At 38.1% G+C, this 16,782-nt stretch overlaps 1 protein-coding gene across 1 annotated transcript in view; it reads left to right on the forward strand.

Moving 5' to 3' along the window:
• Positions 1-16,782, forward strand: part of LOC114479154 (DNA ligase 1-like) — an 83,909-nt gene that overhangs the window by 45,300 nt on the left and 21,827 nt on the right. The window contains exons 19-23 of the mRNA XM_028472679.1: positions 4,164-4,274; positions 7,368-7,439; positions 10,262-10,406; positions 10,860-10,942; positions 13,155-13,307. Of these exons, the coding sequence (XP_028328480.1) occupies positions 4,164-4,274; positions 7,368-7,439; positions 10,262-10,406; positions 10,860-10,942; positions 13,155-13,307 (564 nt within the window). The remainder of the gene's footprint in view (positions 1-4,163; positions 4,275-7,367; positions 7,440-10,261; positions 10,407-10,859; positions 10,943-13,154; positions 13,308-16,782) is intronic.

Genomic DNA, 16,782 nt, shown 5'->3' on the forward strand with positions numbered 1-16,782 from the left:
TTCACCCTGACACAGGTTGCCAGCAGAGGGAAAATGGACTAATTGGATTGTACTGCACCTTGTTGAATTATTTTGCATATCAATCAGGGAAAAGCAATTTCCCCCCCAATGCTATGACACTGTTAAAATGCCTTCAATTATGACTTAATGATGGGACATAAATAATTATATAGATGCGATGGTTGATAATTGGTGCATTGCTTATCCCAATGACCTTATGAGGAAAACAATTTGTTGACTGCTTCCTGCAAAAAAAAAAACAACTCTCAAACCTACTTCAGTTTTTTCATTACCAAGTGCATGTCAAGCAAACAACTTCATGTGATGAAAACAAAGGAAATGTGTATGTAACCTTTATGAGTAAAACTGCATATGCTATAAAAAGCACTTTAGACACATGCTTGTGGAGGGCGACATCTGTGGTGTCGTGATTACTCAAGGAAGTGCTCCATACGTATAACTTCAACTGGTTTTATGAGCTTAATGGAGTCCGATGGTACCGGTGATGGCATAGATTTATCCGTTTGAAGGTGTTTTTCTTCTCCAGCTGGAAGGCATGGCATGAAGTGTCATCAAGCAGCTCTGCAAAAAGACTCCTAATGATCCTCCTAGCTGAGTTAGAGCACAGAGGCTGTTAGAGCCCCGATATGTAACAACGACCTGAAATGTAACAAGACCCGAATTGTTATTTTAAAAAATTGACTAAAACCCAAAAGGTAATAACTGGTCAATGATGTAACAAGATGCTGAGCCCAAAATGTACAACTTTTTGCCATTGTTATTACATTATGGGGCAAGTAAACCGGTTTTCCCCTAGTAGTGTAATCATTTTATTACATCATAGAGCGAGTCAATGATTTTTGGATTAAAGGGCTTATTGCTTCAATGTAGAGTAGTATCATACACACGTGCATGCGTAAATATGTTTGTGTATATACTGTCGGGATGTAACGATGAATCGTAAGGCAGTTAAAAATCAATTCATAGGTATCACGGTTGATATCGATTTTCTGAAAATTGAATCGCAGTACTTTTTTTAAACAGCAGAGGACGCTAAATATTTATCTTTCTCTTGTCCAAATGCTGAGGCGGCGGGCGGAATCTGCTACTACTTTCTTTCTGGCCGCCTTCTACTCTTAAACATGTTCATAAATGATTCCTTACCCCTTTAGCACCGAACGAATATCTGTAATATTACGTGAAAATCTGTAAAAGTCACGTTTTTCTATTAGCTCTGTCTGCTAGCATAGCATCTCTTCTTCACTGCACAGATTAGCTGCATGCCAACCCACCACTGGGTTACCAGCGCCCTCTGCTGGTCCAAGCAAATATCTGACGTAAATACAATGCAGACTGTTTCTTTTTTTTAAGTCCAATTGTTAAGGCACAAAATACATTTTCAGTTGCACTTTTAAAAAGTAAAAGAACTATTATGCAGTTTTGCATCGTTTACTATAGAACCAGTATTTAAGTTAATAGGCTTCGTTTTCATTTATATTATTTCTTTATTTATTTCATTCAAGATTTTTTTTTAGTTAAATTGCATTGTTCTGAATAGTTTATCAAGGGATTCTTTTGACAATGAAAAATAAAAGGAAAATAGTACAGTATTTTTTATATATATATAAAGGAATATTTTTCAATCATTATTTGTCTACAGTTTTGTGAAATAAATCTTGAGAGAATCGTATCGTGAACCCAGTATCGTGAATCGTATCGGGAGTTGTGTGTATCGTTACATCACTAATATACTGTACATTAAAGCAAATTTTTTTTACATTTCTACACCCAACCGTTACTGAGTAAATTATTTTTTTTGTTTTAGAATGATTAATGGACATTGAGAAACTACAAAACATGAAGTAACCAGACAACAATCAAATGCATGTGGTGTAGTAATCACTAAACTACAGATGGTTCCGCAGGAGATTTCTTCTTATAAAAACTGTTTTAAGGTGTGATATGACTTATTGGGTCATATTGATACTGCTGAAGGATTATAGTTAATTTGCTTAGTAAATCATTGGATTAAAGTGAATTCATTATTGTGGAATCTGTTGGGAATCTGATTCTTTTATCATCAGTATACAGGTGCTGGTCATAAAATTAGAATATCATGAAAAAGTTCATTTATTTCAGTAATTCCGTTCAAAAAGTGAAACTTGTATATTACCATCATTTATTATACGCAGACTGATATATTTCAAATGTTTATTTCTTTTAATTTTGATGATTATAACTGACAACTAATGGAAATCACTAATTCAGTATCTCAGAAAATTAGAATATTACTTAAGACCGATTTTAAAAAAAAAAAAAAAAAAAAAAAAAAAAAAAGATTTCTGGAAATGTTGGCCAACTGAAAAGTATGAGCATGAAAAGTATGGGCATGTACAGCACTCAATACTTAGTTGAGGCTCCTTTTGCCTGAATTACTGCTGCAATGCGACGTAGCATGGAGTGGATCAGTCTGTGGCACTGCTCAGGTGTTATGAGAGCCCAGGTTGCTCTGATAGTGGCCTTCAACTCTTCTGCATTGTTGCATCTGGCATCTTGCATCTTCCTCTTCACAATACCCCATAGATTTTCTATGGTGTTAATGTCAGGCGAGTTTGCTGGCCAATCAAGAACATAGATACCATGGTCCTTAAACCAGGTACTGGTAGCTTTGGCACTATGTGCAGGTGCCAAGTCCTGTTGGAAAATGAAATATGCATCTCCATAAAGTTGGTCAGCAGAAGGATGCATGAAGTGCTCTAAAACTTCCTGGTAGACGGCTGCGTTGACCTTGGACCTAAGGAAACACAGTAGACCAACACCAGCACATGACATGGCACCCCAAACCATCACTGACTGTGGAAACTTTACACTCCACTTCAAGCAACGTGGATTCTGTGCCTCTCCTCTCTTCCTCCAGGTTCTGGGACCTTGATTTCCAAAGCACATGCTAAATGTACTTTCATCAGAGAACATAACTTTGGACCACTCAGCAGCAGCCCAGTCCTTTTTGTCTTTAGCCCAAGCGAGACGCTTCTGACGCGCTCTCTTGTTCAACAGTGGCTTGACACAAGGAATGCGACAGCTGAAACCCATGTCTTGCATACTTCTGTGCGTGGTGGTTCTTGAAGCACTGAATCCAGCTGCAGTCCACTCTTTGTGAATCTCCCCCACATTTTTTAAAAGGGTTTTGTTTCACAATCCTCTCCAGGGCATGGTTATCCCTATTGCTTGTACACTTTTTTCTACCACATCTCTTCTTTGCCTTCACCTCTCTATTAATGTGCTTGGACACAGAGCTCTGCGAACAGCCAGCCTCTTTGGCCATGACCTTTTGTGTCTTGCCAAAGTGTCAATGGTCATCTTTTGGACAACTGTCAGGTCAGCAGTCTTCCCCATGATTGTGTAGCCTACAGAACTAGACTGGGAGACCATTTAAAGGCCTTTGCAGGGCACCAGGTGTCTTTAATATTGAACCTCTCCACAATATTCAAATTTTCTGAGATACTCAATTTGGGGTTTTCATTCGTTGTCAGTTATAATCATCAACATTAAAAGAAATAAACACTTGAAATATGTCAGTCTGTGTGAAATGAATGTATACATTATACAAGTTTCACATCAACTTTTTCATGATATTCTAATTTTATGACCAGCACCTGTATACCTAAAACAACAATTGGCTATAAATATTATGTTAAAAGATATACTAGTTAATTTCTCAATGCTTTTTAATGCATCATTAAAATGCCCATGGCCTGAATTTGATTGGACATTTTAGGATTTTTAAATATGCCATGACATTTAGCGTTTGGGGAAGTCTGATCTAAAGGCTCCTGTATGAGGAATCTAACGGCAACTTTTTCTCATGCATAACCTGAAGCCAAAGACTATTTTTCAGGACTTGGTTTGATCTTTATAAACGGGCCAGGAGGTTGGTCTAGTCGGCTCACGTGCTATGAAAACCTTTAAAGATAAATTAAAATATGATGACCAAAAATTAATAAAAGCCTGGAAAATGTCTTTAGTGAAGCTGGATATGTTTTTCCAAAAGTCTAAGGCTGAATAGAGAGTTAATTCCTTCCTTTTCTCAAACGTAGAGAATTTTTCCCTCCTTTTCTTTTGTGTTAATAATACATTTCTTCCTGTTGTGTTGTTTTCTAAAGGTAAAAAAGGACTCGCTCATATCCTGTGTCCTTGACTCTGAGGCGGTGGCCTGGGATCGCGAGAAGAAACAGATTCAGCCTTTCCAGGTCCTCACTACTCGTAAAAGAAAGGTACGGATGTTACTGGAAGCAGTAAGATGGAGAAAGAAGAAATAAAATGGCTCCTAGTGCCCGTTTAGTGCAGGAGATAATGAATGGGTGAAAATGAGTGAAAAGGTTGGTCGCGTGAAAACACAGGAACGATAATGGTGTGAAATGATCCGGCAGACGGAGGGACATGGGCGGAGAAGGAGGTGACTGAGAGACTGATAAGTGAGGGATGGAAGAGTCGAATGGGTCGAGAAGAGAGGAGGAGAGGACAGGATTGCGAATGTCATTAAGGTGTTTGTTCAGCGTTCATCTGTATAACGTTATTATTTTTTCCCACAACAAAAACCTTAGATTGAAACCCTTCCTTCTACTGTGTTAGAGCAGGTGTGTGTATGCTTGTTGACGCCGGTGTGTGAATCAGGAAGTAGGAAATTACTATGAACATGATGATGAAAATGGTTGGGAATGATCATCTTAATGTACTTTTTTCATATGCATTGTTTTTCTGCTACGAAATCTTGATTATTTGCGGCGGTATGATGCACAAACTGATTGCAGCAGCCCTTTGGCATTTTGCTGCGCCATCTCAACAAGCAGGCACGCTGAAATGAAAGGTTTCAGATGAAGAGACGAAATCCGATATGCGCTAATTAAACCTCAGTAATGAGCGGCAAAGAAAGCACCGAGGAAGTGAAAAGCATAACAAAGAAGGGAAAAAAACAGATATATAAATAGAGAAAAAGCTTTACGTTTTGCTGTCGATACAGTGTTTTTTTTTTTTTTTTGGGTAATTGATGCTGCCCTTTGATATTTCAGTTTTGTCTTTGGTTTTCCAACCTTTTCTGAGATGCAGCATTTTTATTTGTTGTGTCTGCAGCATATTGAACAAGTCTCACTGTAGCACCATGCTGATTTATGGTTTTACATTCCAAATGTCTAACGGAAACGAATAACACTAACGTATAGCAAAATAATCACACACGTCTTGGGACCAATTTTACACGTCAACACCTGACACTTCAACACCGTGTGTGCAAAAACAATATCTAATCTAGAGATCTGTAGTAAATCTGTTATAAACCAATGTTTTACCATCAAAACTCACCCATGCAGGAATATGCAGATTAACTGTTGCATAATGTGTTTTTAAACCAATTGACATCATGCAAATAGGTAGTCTGCTGTAAGTTTCACCAAGTAGGTAACATTTATTGTTAATTTTAAATGTAAAAGTGCAATAACTTGAGAGAAACGGTCATGTAGCTGTTGTCCTATAATGTCTGTGAAGGTTTTGTCATCCAGATCATGTAGATTTTGGTAGCTTAATTAAAGCTGTGGGTCTCAACCTTTTCAGCCCACAACCCCCTGAATAAAGGTGCCAGAGATCGGAAACCCCCACTGTACCTCAAGGTGGTTGAACACAGGCATTCAAGAACAGTCATGGGGAGACAGGGCCATCTGTAAGGGGGAACAAAGGGGAGGGCAAAATGATGGTCCATCGCTCTATGGATCTGTGATATTGATAACCTTATTCATTTATTTTTTTGAATAATGTCCACTGTTATCCAGGAAGTTTATTATTATTTGCTCTATAGTATATAAAGATGTAAATCCTTGTTCTAATCACGAATAAAATGTTAAAAGTGACCAAAAATGGTGGAAAAGGTGAGAAATGGGATTTTAAAAACCACAGAAATTGGTTAAAAGTTGCAAATTAGTGGCCAAAAACGGACAGAAAAAGTGGGAAAAAGGGCTCCAAGTGTCAGTATTTTCTTAAAAGTGACAGAGATGTAAAAAAATATGGTGAAAAAAAGTGACAATAATGGGTCAGCATTAGGTGGGGAAAGTGGTGCAAAAGGTTTATAAGTGGGGAAAAATGTGCAGAAAAAGCATTGAAATTGGAAAAGAGGGATAAATGTAGCAAAAATGCATTAAAGGGAGCAAAAATGTGGCAAGAAAAAGTGATGAAAATAGGTTAAAATATGGCACATTTGGCGTATAAGTAAGAAAAAATAGGCTAAAATTTTGCAGAAAATATCCTTGTTTTTTTTTTTTTTTTTTTAAAGGCGTCTGACAACCCCCACCCAGAGTCTGCTGACCCCAAATGGGGTCCTGACCCCAAGGTTGAGAAACCCTGAATTAAAGCAACAGCACTTAAAAGTTTTGCTTGAAAAAGTTTTACCTCTCATCCAAGAGTTTTCTGGGAAGTAAAACGTCTTGTTGCCCCAACTAAACCACCAGAGTCATTTTAGCATGAGTTAAATTCAGGACCCTAAACAGCTCCCCGGCCTGTTTCAGTGCGAACACAAAGTGTCAATCTCTTTGACTCCAGTGGTCAGTTCGCAGACTTAAATTAATGATTTTAGACAGTGACAGAAAACTAGATGAAACTATAGCAAACAGAATATAATTTGTATTCAAAGACAACGACCACTGGGGCTGTGCACTCACAATCATTTGTCACAAGAATTAACATCTCAGAAATGGTGGATCTTCCCTCAAATTTGATTAAAACTGTTTTCACGGCGTGTTGTTTTCCAAAGTTCCCCGTAGAGTTTTATTGTAAACAAAGTGTTTATTAATTCAGAGTGACTTACAAGCACATATTGTATCTTCAGAAAAGCTTTTGACTGCTCTTATTTAAAAAAAATATATATATATTTATTTGTGTCTTGGGATTTGTCAGCATATGTCTTTGTAGCTCTGTTCACCAGCCAATACATCATCATGCAAATGTAGTGATGAAGGCGCCAATGAACCGCTGAGCTACTGCATACGTGTGACGCAGATTGTTAGCATTTCACAAACAAAATGATTGGTGTAATTTATGCCAAGTTTTTTTTTTTTTGGGATCTTGGGAAAAATCCAATAGTAAAGCGACTAACCCTGAATGAGACTAACAACACATTACTAAGGAGGGGAGATGGAGGAGAGTGAAGTGAGCTGAGCAGCAGGAAGTAATTTAAGTTAGAACGAGCCCAGTATGAAGCTGCTGTGCTACTGAGACGAGGAGAAGCTGGGTGGTTGAAGTTCACGTTGAGTTAAATCAATGCACTTTTTTTTTAAACAAGTCCTAAGGTTGGCTGTGAATGTATGATATATGTGTCTTTCCAGGATGTGGATGCGTCAGAGATCAAAGTCCAAGTGTGTGTCTATGCCTTTGACCTCCTCTACCTTAACGGCGAGGTAAGCACCAGTAATGATGAAAACATCACTCACATACCTCTCAAAAATACTGACAATGACCCTTTTTCGTGCGTGTGTGTGCCAGTGTTTATTGTTCATAAGCGTACGCGTGTGCTTGTCGTTCCCGCTGAGACGCCCGCATCGTCCCTGAATGCCAATGATGGCGCTGCACGAGGCAGTAACTAGATAATGATTCAAACGTTCATTGTAATTCCAGCCGTGTGTGAGAGAGTCTGTGCCTTTTACAGCCTGTTAGACTGTCGGGTGCAACTGCTACTGAGTGGGATCAAGAGTGTACGCTTTAAAAGATGCACACATGCTATAATAAATTACATTAATGTGCGTTAAGCATATGCATTTGTAGTGAATCCATTTGGAATAGTGCAAGCAATGTGTGTCGCAAGGAAAGGTAAGATTAATGCTTCAGAGAAAACAAGTTTTATTTCAACAGTGATTGTTGGCCTTAAAGGTCTAGTATGATGCTTTTTTTCATACTTTTCCATTTCTTCTAAGAACCCCAACAACATAGTATTTGAGGTTTTTTTTTTCCCAAACTCGCCTCTTTTCGCCTCTGAAAAGCCACTCTCAGAGCATTCTCAAAACTGGCTGATTCGCGGCCTACGTATGCATATTCATGAGTAGGCGTGTCTGTAGACTCTGACTCCACACACAACAGCGATCACTAGCGATTATCTTTTGCTATGCAGACACTCTTGTTATTGTTTTCAGCCAAAAAACTGCACAGTACAGTAAAACACATGGCTATTTAAGCGGCTATTGTGATTTTGAGTCAGAAAAGTGTGTGCGCGTTGCTGCAGAACCAGAGCAACAGCAGCAGCTCCTCCTTTTCGCACACAAACACAGCCAGACTCTCTCCTTTCCGCTTACTGCTCTCCGTCGCCCGTCACCGCGTAAAAGTTGGAAGCCGTGGCCCCAAGCAGTGACTCCCAAAGTGCAGGGGCTCACCCCCTTTTTTGGTAATTTCTAAATTTATCAGAACATAGTCATGTGATATATCGTTTCAAAGGCAATTCAATGTAGATTACCATTTTACGTCGCACAATTTCATTTGTTTTGCTTGGTGGAATTGAGTCATTTCACTGTATTCTCAGGAACGTGGTACATGCTATTCGGCGTGGAGACGTTCTGCGTGCCCGGCGTAGTTCATCAGAACTTGTTTAATCAAGTATCTATACTTTTACATAATCATTGAAGACTAGTGCCTTTGCCACCTCTGCAGGTTGGACTGAAGTCAGATTAAAGGTGTGCTGCTGACTGTTTCCCCTCTTCTACTTTATATTTGGATGTGCTGGAAGCCTCTCTACTGAGGCCTGGCTAACCAGCAGGAGCTGCTTACTCGGGCATTCACTGCCTGAGGCCACCCAGGTTCTGTCCTTTTCCCTTTCTCCTTTCTACCTTTTTCTGTGACCTAATAGGTGTAATGAACTGATGCTTGCACTGCAGTTTCTTTTTTTTTTTTTGCCATTACCTGGAGAACATCTGCAGGCTATATTTTGTCTACTTCAAACCATTAAAAAAAAAAAAAAAAAAAAAAAAAAATGACCCAAAGAGTGGTACGACTGTTTGGGGAGGTTTCTGATACAGCTCGACTGCCAAAGGCGCTACACTGCAGACATATGTGCTCAATGTCAGTTCTGCAGCGCGGTGCAGATTGAAACGGGCCACAACGGTGACTTAACAGCTGTCCCATGCATTAACACGCACACAAAAAGCAAGCACCAGTTGTCCTGCATTGACCTGCAGGTATAAGATGGGATAGAGTACGTTTAGGTTAGCACTGTCTCACTGTATGCAGGTTTTTTAACTGCATGCACAAGCATTAGCACATAGATTGCATTTAAATCTGTTGTACTAATGGATGTCCCTGTTTTGTTTGTGACAAAAATATGAAATTGACTTGCAAAAATATGTGCATTTTAAATCTCTGCACCCGCTGACACAGTTACTCCTGCTTCCTGTTGGTTCATCTCTACGTTAGCAAGGTTTTTGGTTCAAGTTAACATCTTTTAATGCTATGTTCTGACATGTAATGTGAACAATATTTGAACAATTTAATTCCAAAAGGAAAAAGAAAATAAATGAAAAAATAAACTATCAAGTAGGGAAGCGTTTTGCATTCACTTAAAAAAGAAAGAAATCTATTTTGTCTGAATAATGTATTTTTTGGGAGGAGTTTTTGTGTTATTTTGGACAAAAAAATGTTTCTTCTTGTTTTCAGAGTAATTTTTTCTGTTTTCCTTATTAAGAAAGTAACAAAAAGAAAAAACAACATTGTTCTTTCTGTAGCTGTGCCTGAAAATTAGCAGGATGAAGTTTACACTTTGAATTCACATTTTACACTTATTTAATTCCTGCCCCTTATTCAACATGAACTTGTATTTCTGAACGTGTTGTCACCATCATTGTTGTTTGTAACATCATGATTGTTTTTAATATTTTAGTAGTATAAATAACTAGTTGTAGTATTATATAATTGTCATCATTATTCCCTGCATCTTAAACTCATCATCATCACATCATTGGCACAATTATAAGTACTATTACTATCATAAGTACGATCACTATTAACTCAAACATTGTACTATTAATTATTAGGACCAAGCTCGATGTCACAACCAATGTGCATATATATAATGTTCCGAGGTTATGTTTTAGTAGATAGTGTTGCAACTCTGATGGTTATTATTATTATTATTGTTAGTAGTAGTAGTATTTTTACTATTATTGCAATGAAATGGTTGATATTCGTCCAGTTTTTCCATTTTAATGTTGCTTGTGTCTCTTGCATCTCTTGTGTTCAGTCACTTGTGCGACAGCCATTGTGTGAGCGTCGTGCTCTGCTGAGGGAAAGCTTCTCAGAGGTGGAGGGGGAGTTTGTGTTCGCCAAGTCCATCGACTCCAACAACACCGACGCCATCGCCGAGTTCCTGGAGCAGTCCGTCAGAGGTGTGTGTGCGCACATGTTAGACGTACACACTAAAGTTGTTGTTTATCATCCTGCACGTTTAACATTTGTGTGCTTCTGAATGTTCCTCTTTGGCCTTCATGTGTAAATTGCATGTGTATGGAGTTCAGTTTATCGGTTGTATTTTTTCTTGACAGGAATGAAACCTGTGAGTTGTATGATTGCTTTTTCTTGTGTTGCCATGGCTGTCTTAGTTTATAAGCATGAACATCAAACTGTGTGTTTGGGGTGTGTATATGAATAATGTGCCTGTGTCCTTGTCCACCGTCTCTGTTTGTGTCCTGTGTGTGTGTGTGTGTGTGTATGTGTGTCTGCATCTCAAAAGGAAACAAAGACCTCTTGTGTATCAAATGAGATAATCTCTTCATTTCCTTTCTACACAGGAGCTGGATTTGTAATCTTGTGCACTAATGTGTGTTTGTGTTTGTGTGTAGACTCCTGCGAGGGCCTGATGGTTAAGACGCTGGAGAAGGATGCCACTTACGAAATTGCCAAGCGCTCTCATAATTGGCTTAAGGTGTGTGCGTGTAATACTGGGGCTTAGCACTGTCACATGGGTTTTTTTGTTGTCATGCACAACAGTTGCTCACATGGTGCTAGTGGTAAACCAGCACTTAGTGACGTAAACCCACAATTTGTTGGTTTGTGTGCAACCTGTCACACATTAAGGTGTGTAAAGTGTAAAAATGTCAGTAGAAAATGATGCACTTTATGATGCGTTGACTCATGGAGCTCAGTAATGACTGCATTTGCCCTGAAAATGTTTTCTATAGCAGGGGTTCTCAACCTTGAGGCCATGAGACACTGGGAGGAGGTCGCCAGATGCCTTTAAGAAACTAAGAAGAGCATAAGAACCAATTTTTGCTCATTTTTACCCCTTTTCTGCAACTACACCAAACGTTCCATATTTTTAACCTATTTTCATCGCTTTTCTTTAAATGCATTTTTGCTATATTATTCCCATTTCTCCCTCAATTTCAATGCCTTTTCTGCAAATTTTCGTCACTTTCGGCACTAATAAAACCCTTTCCACCTAGTGGTTAAGAACGCTGGGCTTGTAATCGGAGGGTTGCCGGTTCAAGCCTCACCTGGGCCATCAATGTGGGATGTTGAGCAAGTCCCTTAACCCCAAAACTGCTCCCCAGGCGCCGCAAAATGGCTGCCCACTGCATCCTCAGGGATGGGTTAAATGCAGAGGACAAATTCCATTAATGTAATAACATTAAATGGCCGATTAAAGGTGAAAGCCCCGATTTAGTAATAATGTCACATATGTTGACCCATTATTGTCACTTTTAACCTCTTTTCACCATATTTCATGCTTATTTTTGCCAGTTTAACTTTATTCGCCTTTGTTATGCCCTTTATTTGCCAGTTTAAACTAATTGTTCCAATATTGACACTTTAAACTGTTTTTTTACCTTTTTGTGTCCATTTTTGGCCTCGCTAATCTGCAGCTTTTAACCAATTTCTGTAGTTTTTAGAAATCAATTTCATCATGTTTTACACCATTTGTGGTCACTTTTATTTCATTTTATTTCTGATTAAAACAAGGAATTGCGTCTTTAAGATGACTATATACTAAGGTACAAATAATAAGATAAATAAATGTGGTTATCACAGATTCATAGAACAATGGACCATCATTTTTGCTGACTTTATGGATGGGCCCCAAAAATCTCTCCCCCTTATTCCCCCTTATAGATGGTCCTGTCCCCACATGACTGTTCTTCAATCTTCATGTCTGTGTTCAACCACCTTCGGGCACAGTGGGGGTCCCTGGTCTCTGGCACCTTTATTTTGGGGGTCACAAGCTGAAAAGTTTGAGAACCACTGTTCTATAACAGGACATAAATCTTTACCCTCCAACCTAAAGCTGGAGTGTGCTCTTTAACCCTCAGTAAGCTGGGTGGATGTTTCAGTAAACATAAGGTTTATTCATTCTGCCAACTAATATAAAGGCAGCATTAATACAATGGAGTGCGGATGCTTTTAATCAACACTGGCAGAAAGACAAGCGCCAACAACAAACAGATCTCTGTTGGCATCCTTCATCTTTTATACTTGTTTATTCCCGCTTCAGCGGCACAAAGAATATAACAAACACGCACATATTGCCAGTGAATTTTTGTTTACGTTTCAAAATGTGGGGCAGGAACATAAGTTTGCTTGAGAACACGTGCATACCTTAGCACAAACATGGACAACTGGTGGCCCTCTGACCTCATGCGACCCTGGCAGAATTGTGTGCATCCCCCCAAATGAAATACACAAAAAAAATATAATGAAATTACTTCAGAATCAAAAAACACACATAACCACAACAAAACCACCTAAACAAAAGCCCAGAAAGCACACGACAACAAAAATACACGAAATCACTTAACAACCTAAAAAACACACAGAAGGACAACGGGAAAAACAACAAGATTAGGTGTTACTCTAAATCCTAATATTGGTGTTTATAATGTAGCTCTCAGATCACATTTTTGTGTCTCCCTGCCTGAAGAGAACATGCAAACTCCACATTTTCTACTTTCAGAATAAAGACTTGCTGCAAAGATTGAAATGCAGTTTGTCATTTTAAGTTCAGGTGTAATTTTTTTAATGACTAAGCAGTTTAGTACATTTGTGAGAGCTGTGAACTCCACCAGCTGTCATTTCATCTCACCAACTGAGATACAGCCACGGGCTCCACTCCTGACGTGCTGCCTTGCCTCCTTCCTCAGCTGAAGAAAGACTACCTGGAGGGAGTGGGTGACACGGTGGACCTGTGTGTCATCGGGGCTTATCTCGGGAAAGGAAAAAGAACGGGCACCTACGGGGGTTTCCTGCTGGCCTGCTATGACGAGGAAAACGAAGAATTCCAGTCCGTCTGCAAGGTGTGGGCATTGATTTTTTTGTGCAGTTTGTCACTGTCTCTGACACGCTTGCTTTTATTTTCCTCCTAAAAAAGAACTATGAACATAATTCAGTTTAATGACTTGGTGTTGGCTTTGAAGTATAATAATTCTCCTTTATTGTATTTCTAAGGTAAAAAAACGCAATGCATTTATCTCACAGCTCTTAATATTTAAATATAAAGGTGGGACGATATATCGAGCGGCAATACCTGTATATCGCATAATTAAAAAATCACAATGTTTTAATTTTAGACTGTTGTGAATTGTTGGTCCCTGGTGTTCTGTTGCTGAGACACTTTTTGTCTATTTATGTTATTGTTTATTTCATTTATATATATATATATATATATATATATATATATATATATATATATATATATATATATATATATATATATATATATATATATATATATATATTCCTATTGAGTTAAAAAGGTCATACCCAAATTAAGTTAGTCAGTCAAAACCATAGTTATTTTTTCAATGGCTATTTTCTTCTCTTTCCAAAATATAGTATTGTCGTTATCATGAGCCCATCGTCCCACCCCTATTTAAAAGGTATTTGTAATACGTTTATGTATTAATCATCTATTAAAATTAAGTAAATATGTTTTTTATTTAAAAATGATGCCCTGTCAATTATTATGTATATTATGTAAATACATAGTGTAAATGAGGAACTAATTTCCTCCTCAAAGAAAGTAGATGGAGATGTATTTGTGTGTTGTAGCACCCTGCAGGCTCAATGTCGAAGCTTGCTTGTTTTTCCCATTGTGTCAGATTTTTGTATTGTAGCACCCCAAGGTATTTATTGAGCAAGGAATTTTCAGTTTAAATGCTGTGTGTGCATGTGTGTGTGCGCGCGTGCGCACACCTCTGTACTGCAAAATATTTCCTTCACATGAGTGTGTAGGTGTGTGCCAGGAAACATCCTAGACAGGGTTTAAATTAGTGTTGTCAATAGATTAAAAATATTGTGCGATTCATTGTTTATGCTCTGTGATTAATTAATATCTTATCACCTAAAAATTGCTGAGAAACGCCCTCAACTTGAAGTATTTTCATTTAAATGACATTATTATGGCAGATCGAAAAACATTTATGTATAACAAAGTGGCTTTATAAAGTCATTTCTTGGTTGTTTTTAACAGACTTGAACCATTTCCATTCCACTGTATGTGAGACTAGACCCAAGGGCTGATGGCTTGATGTGTATTTTAGTCAATGTACAAATAATAGAAATTAATATAATAGAAATTGCTTAAGTGCTATAAGTTAGCACATCATAAACAGAACAATTTTATGATCAATACAATTATTGAACAACAAACTTATTGCTTTTTCTCTCCTTCAGATAATATATAATAAATAAAACGGACCCATTAATCACAGTGCTATAAATTACCACATCAAAAATAACATTGTTCATCACAAAATAAATTACTGGAATAACATCAAATAATCACTTAGTAGTAGTAGTAATAGCTCCACCCACATCCTCTACAACCGCCACTTGTTCTAGTGTAGTGTTCAAATAGAAGGACCGCTGTCTGTGCTAGCTGCTACATAGTTATCATTGAGGTGCTAGCTGCTACGCAGTTAGCATTGAGGTGCTAACTGCTACATAGTTGGCATTGAGGTGCTAGCTGCTATATAGTTGGCATTGAGGTGTTAGCTGCTACATAGTTAACATTGCGGTGTTAGCTGCTATATAGTTAGCATTGAGGTGCTAGCTGCTACATAGCTAGCATTGAGGTGGGGGAACACCGCTGTTGGCTAGAAGAGCTCAGCTGATCCACAAACTCTTTCTTGCACAATTTGCAGACAACTGGGCTTTAGTTTTCCATCCAGTGTATTTTTATGTAACCAAAATTAACACCCACGCTATGGGTATACCAGAAACGCATGCAATGGAGAAAGGTTCCTTGCTGTTTGGGGTGCTAAAAAAACAAGCGATTAACGCGGTTAATTTTTTTAGCGTGTACATTTTTCCTGTAATTAATTAATCGCAATTAACACGTTAAAGTGACAGCCCTATGTGTCAACTGCCAATCTTCGTCAGAGGAGTTCTGCTAATCGCCTTTGATGTTCTTTTGAAGTTTCACTTGACTTCCATGTAGTCAACAAGTCGAAACATGTCAGGAGATTAAAAGAAATCCTTGAAAACCTCATATGAATAAAAAAATCTTCAACTCAACATACTATTCAAAAAGAAGACAGATTGAATCTCGCTGGAACTATTACATGAAAGTCAAGTGAAACTTCAAATGAACCATCAAAGGCGATCAGCAAAACTCCTCTGATGAAGACTGGCAGTTGACAGTCAAAACATGTCAGGAGATAAACATTTCCTGAAAAACCTTGATAAATAATTGAAACCTATGTATAAAAGACTTGGCTAAAAACTGATTATAATTCTATTTACATTTTTTTTTTATTATCATTATTTTTCAAATATTTTCATTTTTCAATACCCACAATAAATATCAAATAACTGTATCCTATCCTTAAACTTTCTCAAATATAAATCTAGTTAAAATAAAATGCAGTATAAAAATATCTGAGTTGGTCCACTTGTCACTATGTCACTAATCCTGGCTTCTCTATATTTGTAGCACACTTTAATAAACACAATCAAAAAACGAATTGAAGAAAAGATAATGTCTCTTGGGTCGCTGGATATTTGTGATACCAAAATGGGGTCACAACCCGAAAAAGGTGGGGAACCTCTGCGCTAAAGCCTTCCACCCCCACATGTTTTAATCCCTTAAAAAGGGGATTTAGTGAGCATGGAGTTCACACATTTTCTTCAGAGATGCCATCTTACACACACGCACACGCACACACGCACACTTCACTACATTCACACCTGGGAGCTCATCAGCACAACCAGTGTCCTGCGTTTGACCAGCGAGCTCCTCCATTGAAGCTGATAGAGGTGAAAGTGTCCGATGGATGACTATTTTAACTTTGCAGAGGGTTCTGGCAGCTTTTCCTGCTCCTACTTCTCATATTCTGCTGTAAATAGCATTTCATAAAAACATATTTTCTCATATATAAAGTTAAGCCCGCTCCAGGGAGTTTAGGCAGAAGACACAGCTCAGTGTGAACAGTGTCTGACAGATAGTCCTAGGCTTCTGTAAGCCATTGATTTTTATTTTTATTCCACTACTTTGTGATTGCTTCACATATTGAGAGTCCTTCAGTTTTCAGATAATCCATCAGTAAAAGAAGTTTGTTGTGTTTTGTCGGCGTTTCAAATCAAAACTGTTGACGTTAACTGTGCTGCTGAGGTGGAGATTTTATGTCCCCTGGTTGACCCTGTTACAGTTCAGTTTGGTACGATAATGCAATCAATAATGTAATACATTTCAGCAAGATAATCATTTTGCCATGTAAGAGTAAGTACTATAACACTATGACTTGTAATTCATGTTATGTTTGCCAAAAC

The sequence above is a fragment of the Gouania willdenowi genome, chromosome 17, assembly GCF_900634775.1.
Source record: "Gouania willdenowi chromosome 17, fGouWil2.1, whole genome shotgun sequence".
In the NCBI taxonomy this organism is placed as follows: domain Eukaryota; kingdom Metazoa; phylum Chordata; class Actinopteri; order Blenniiformes; family Gobiesocidae; genus Gouania; species Gouania willdenowi.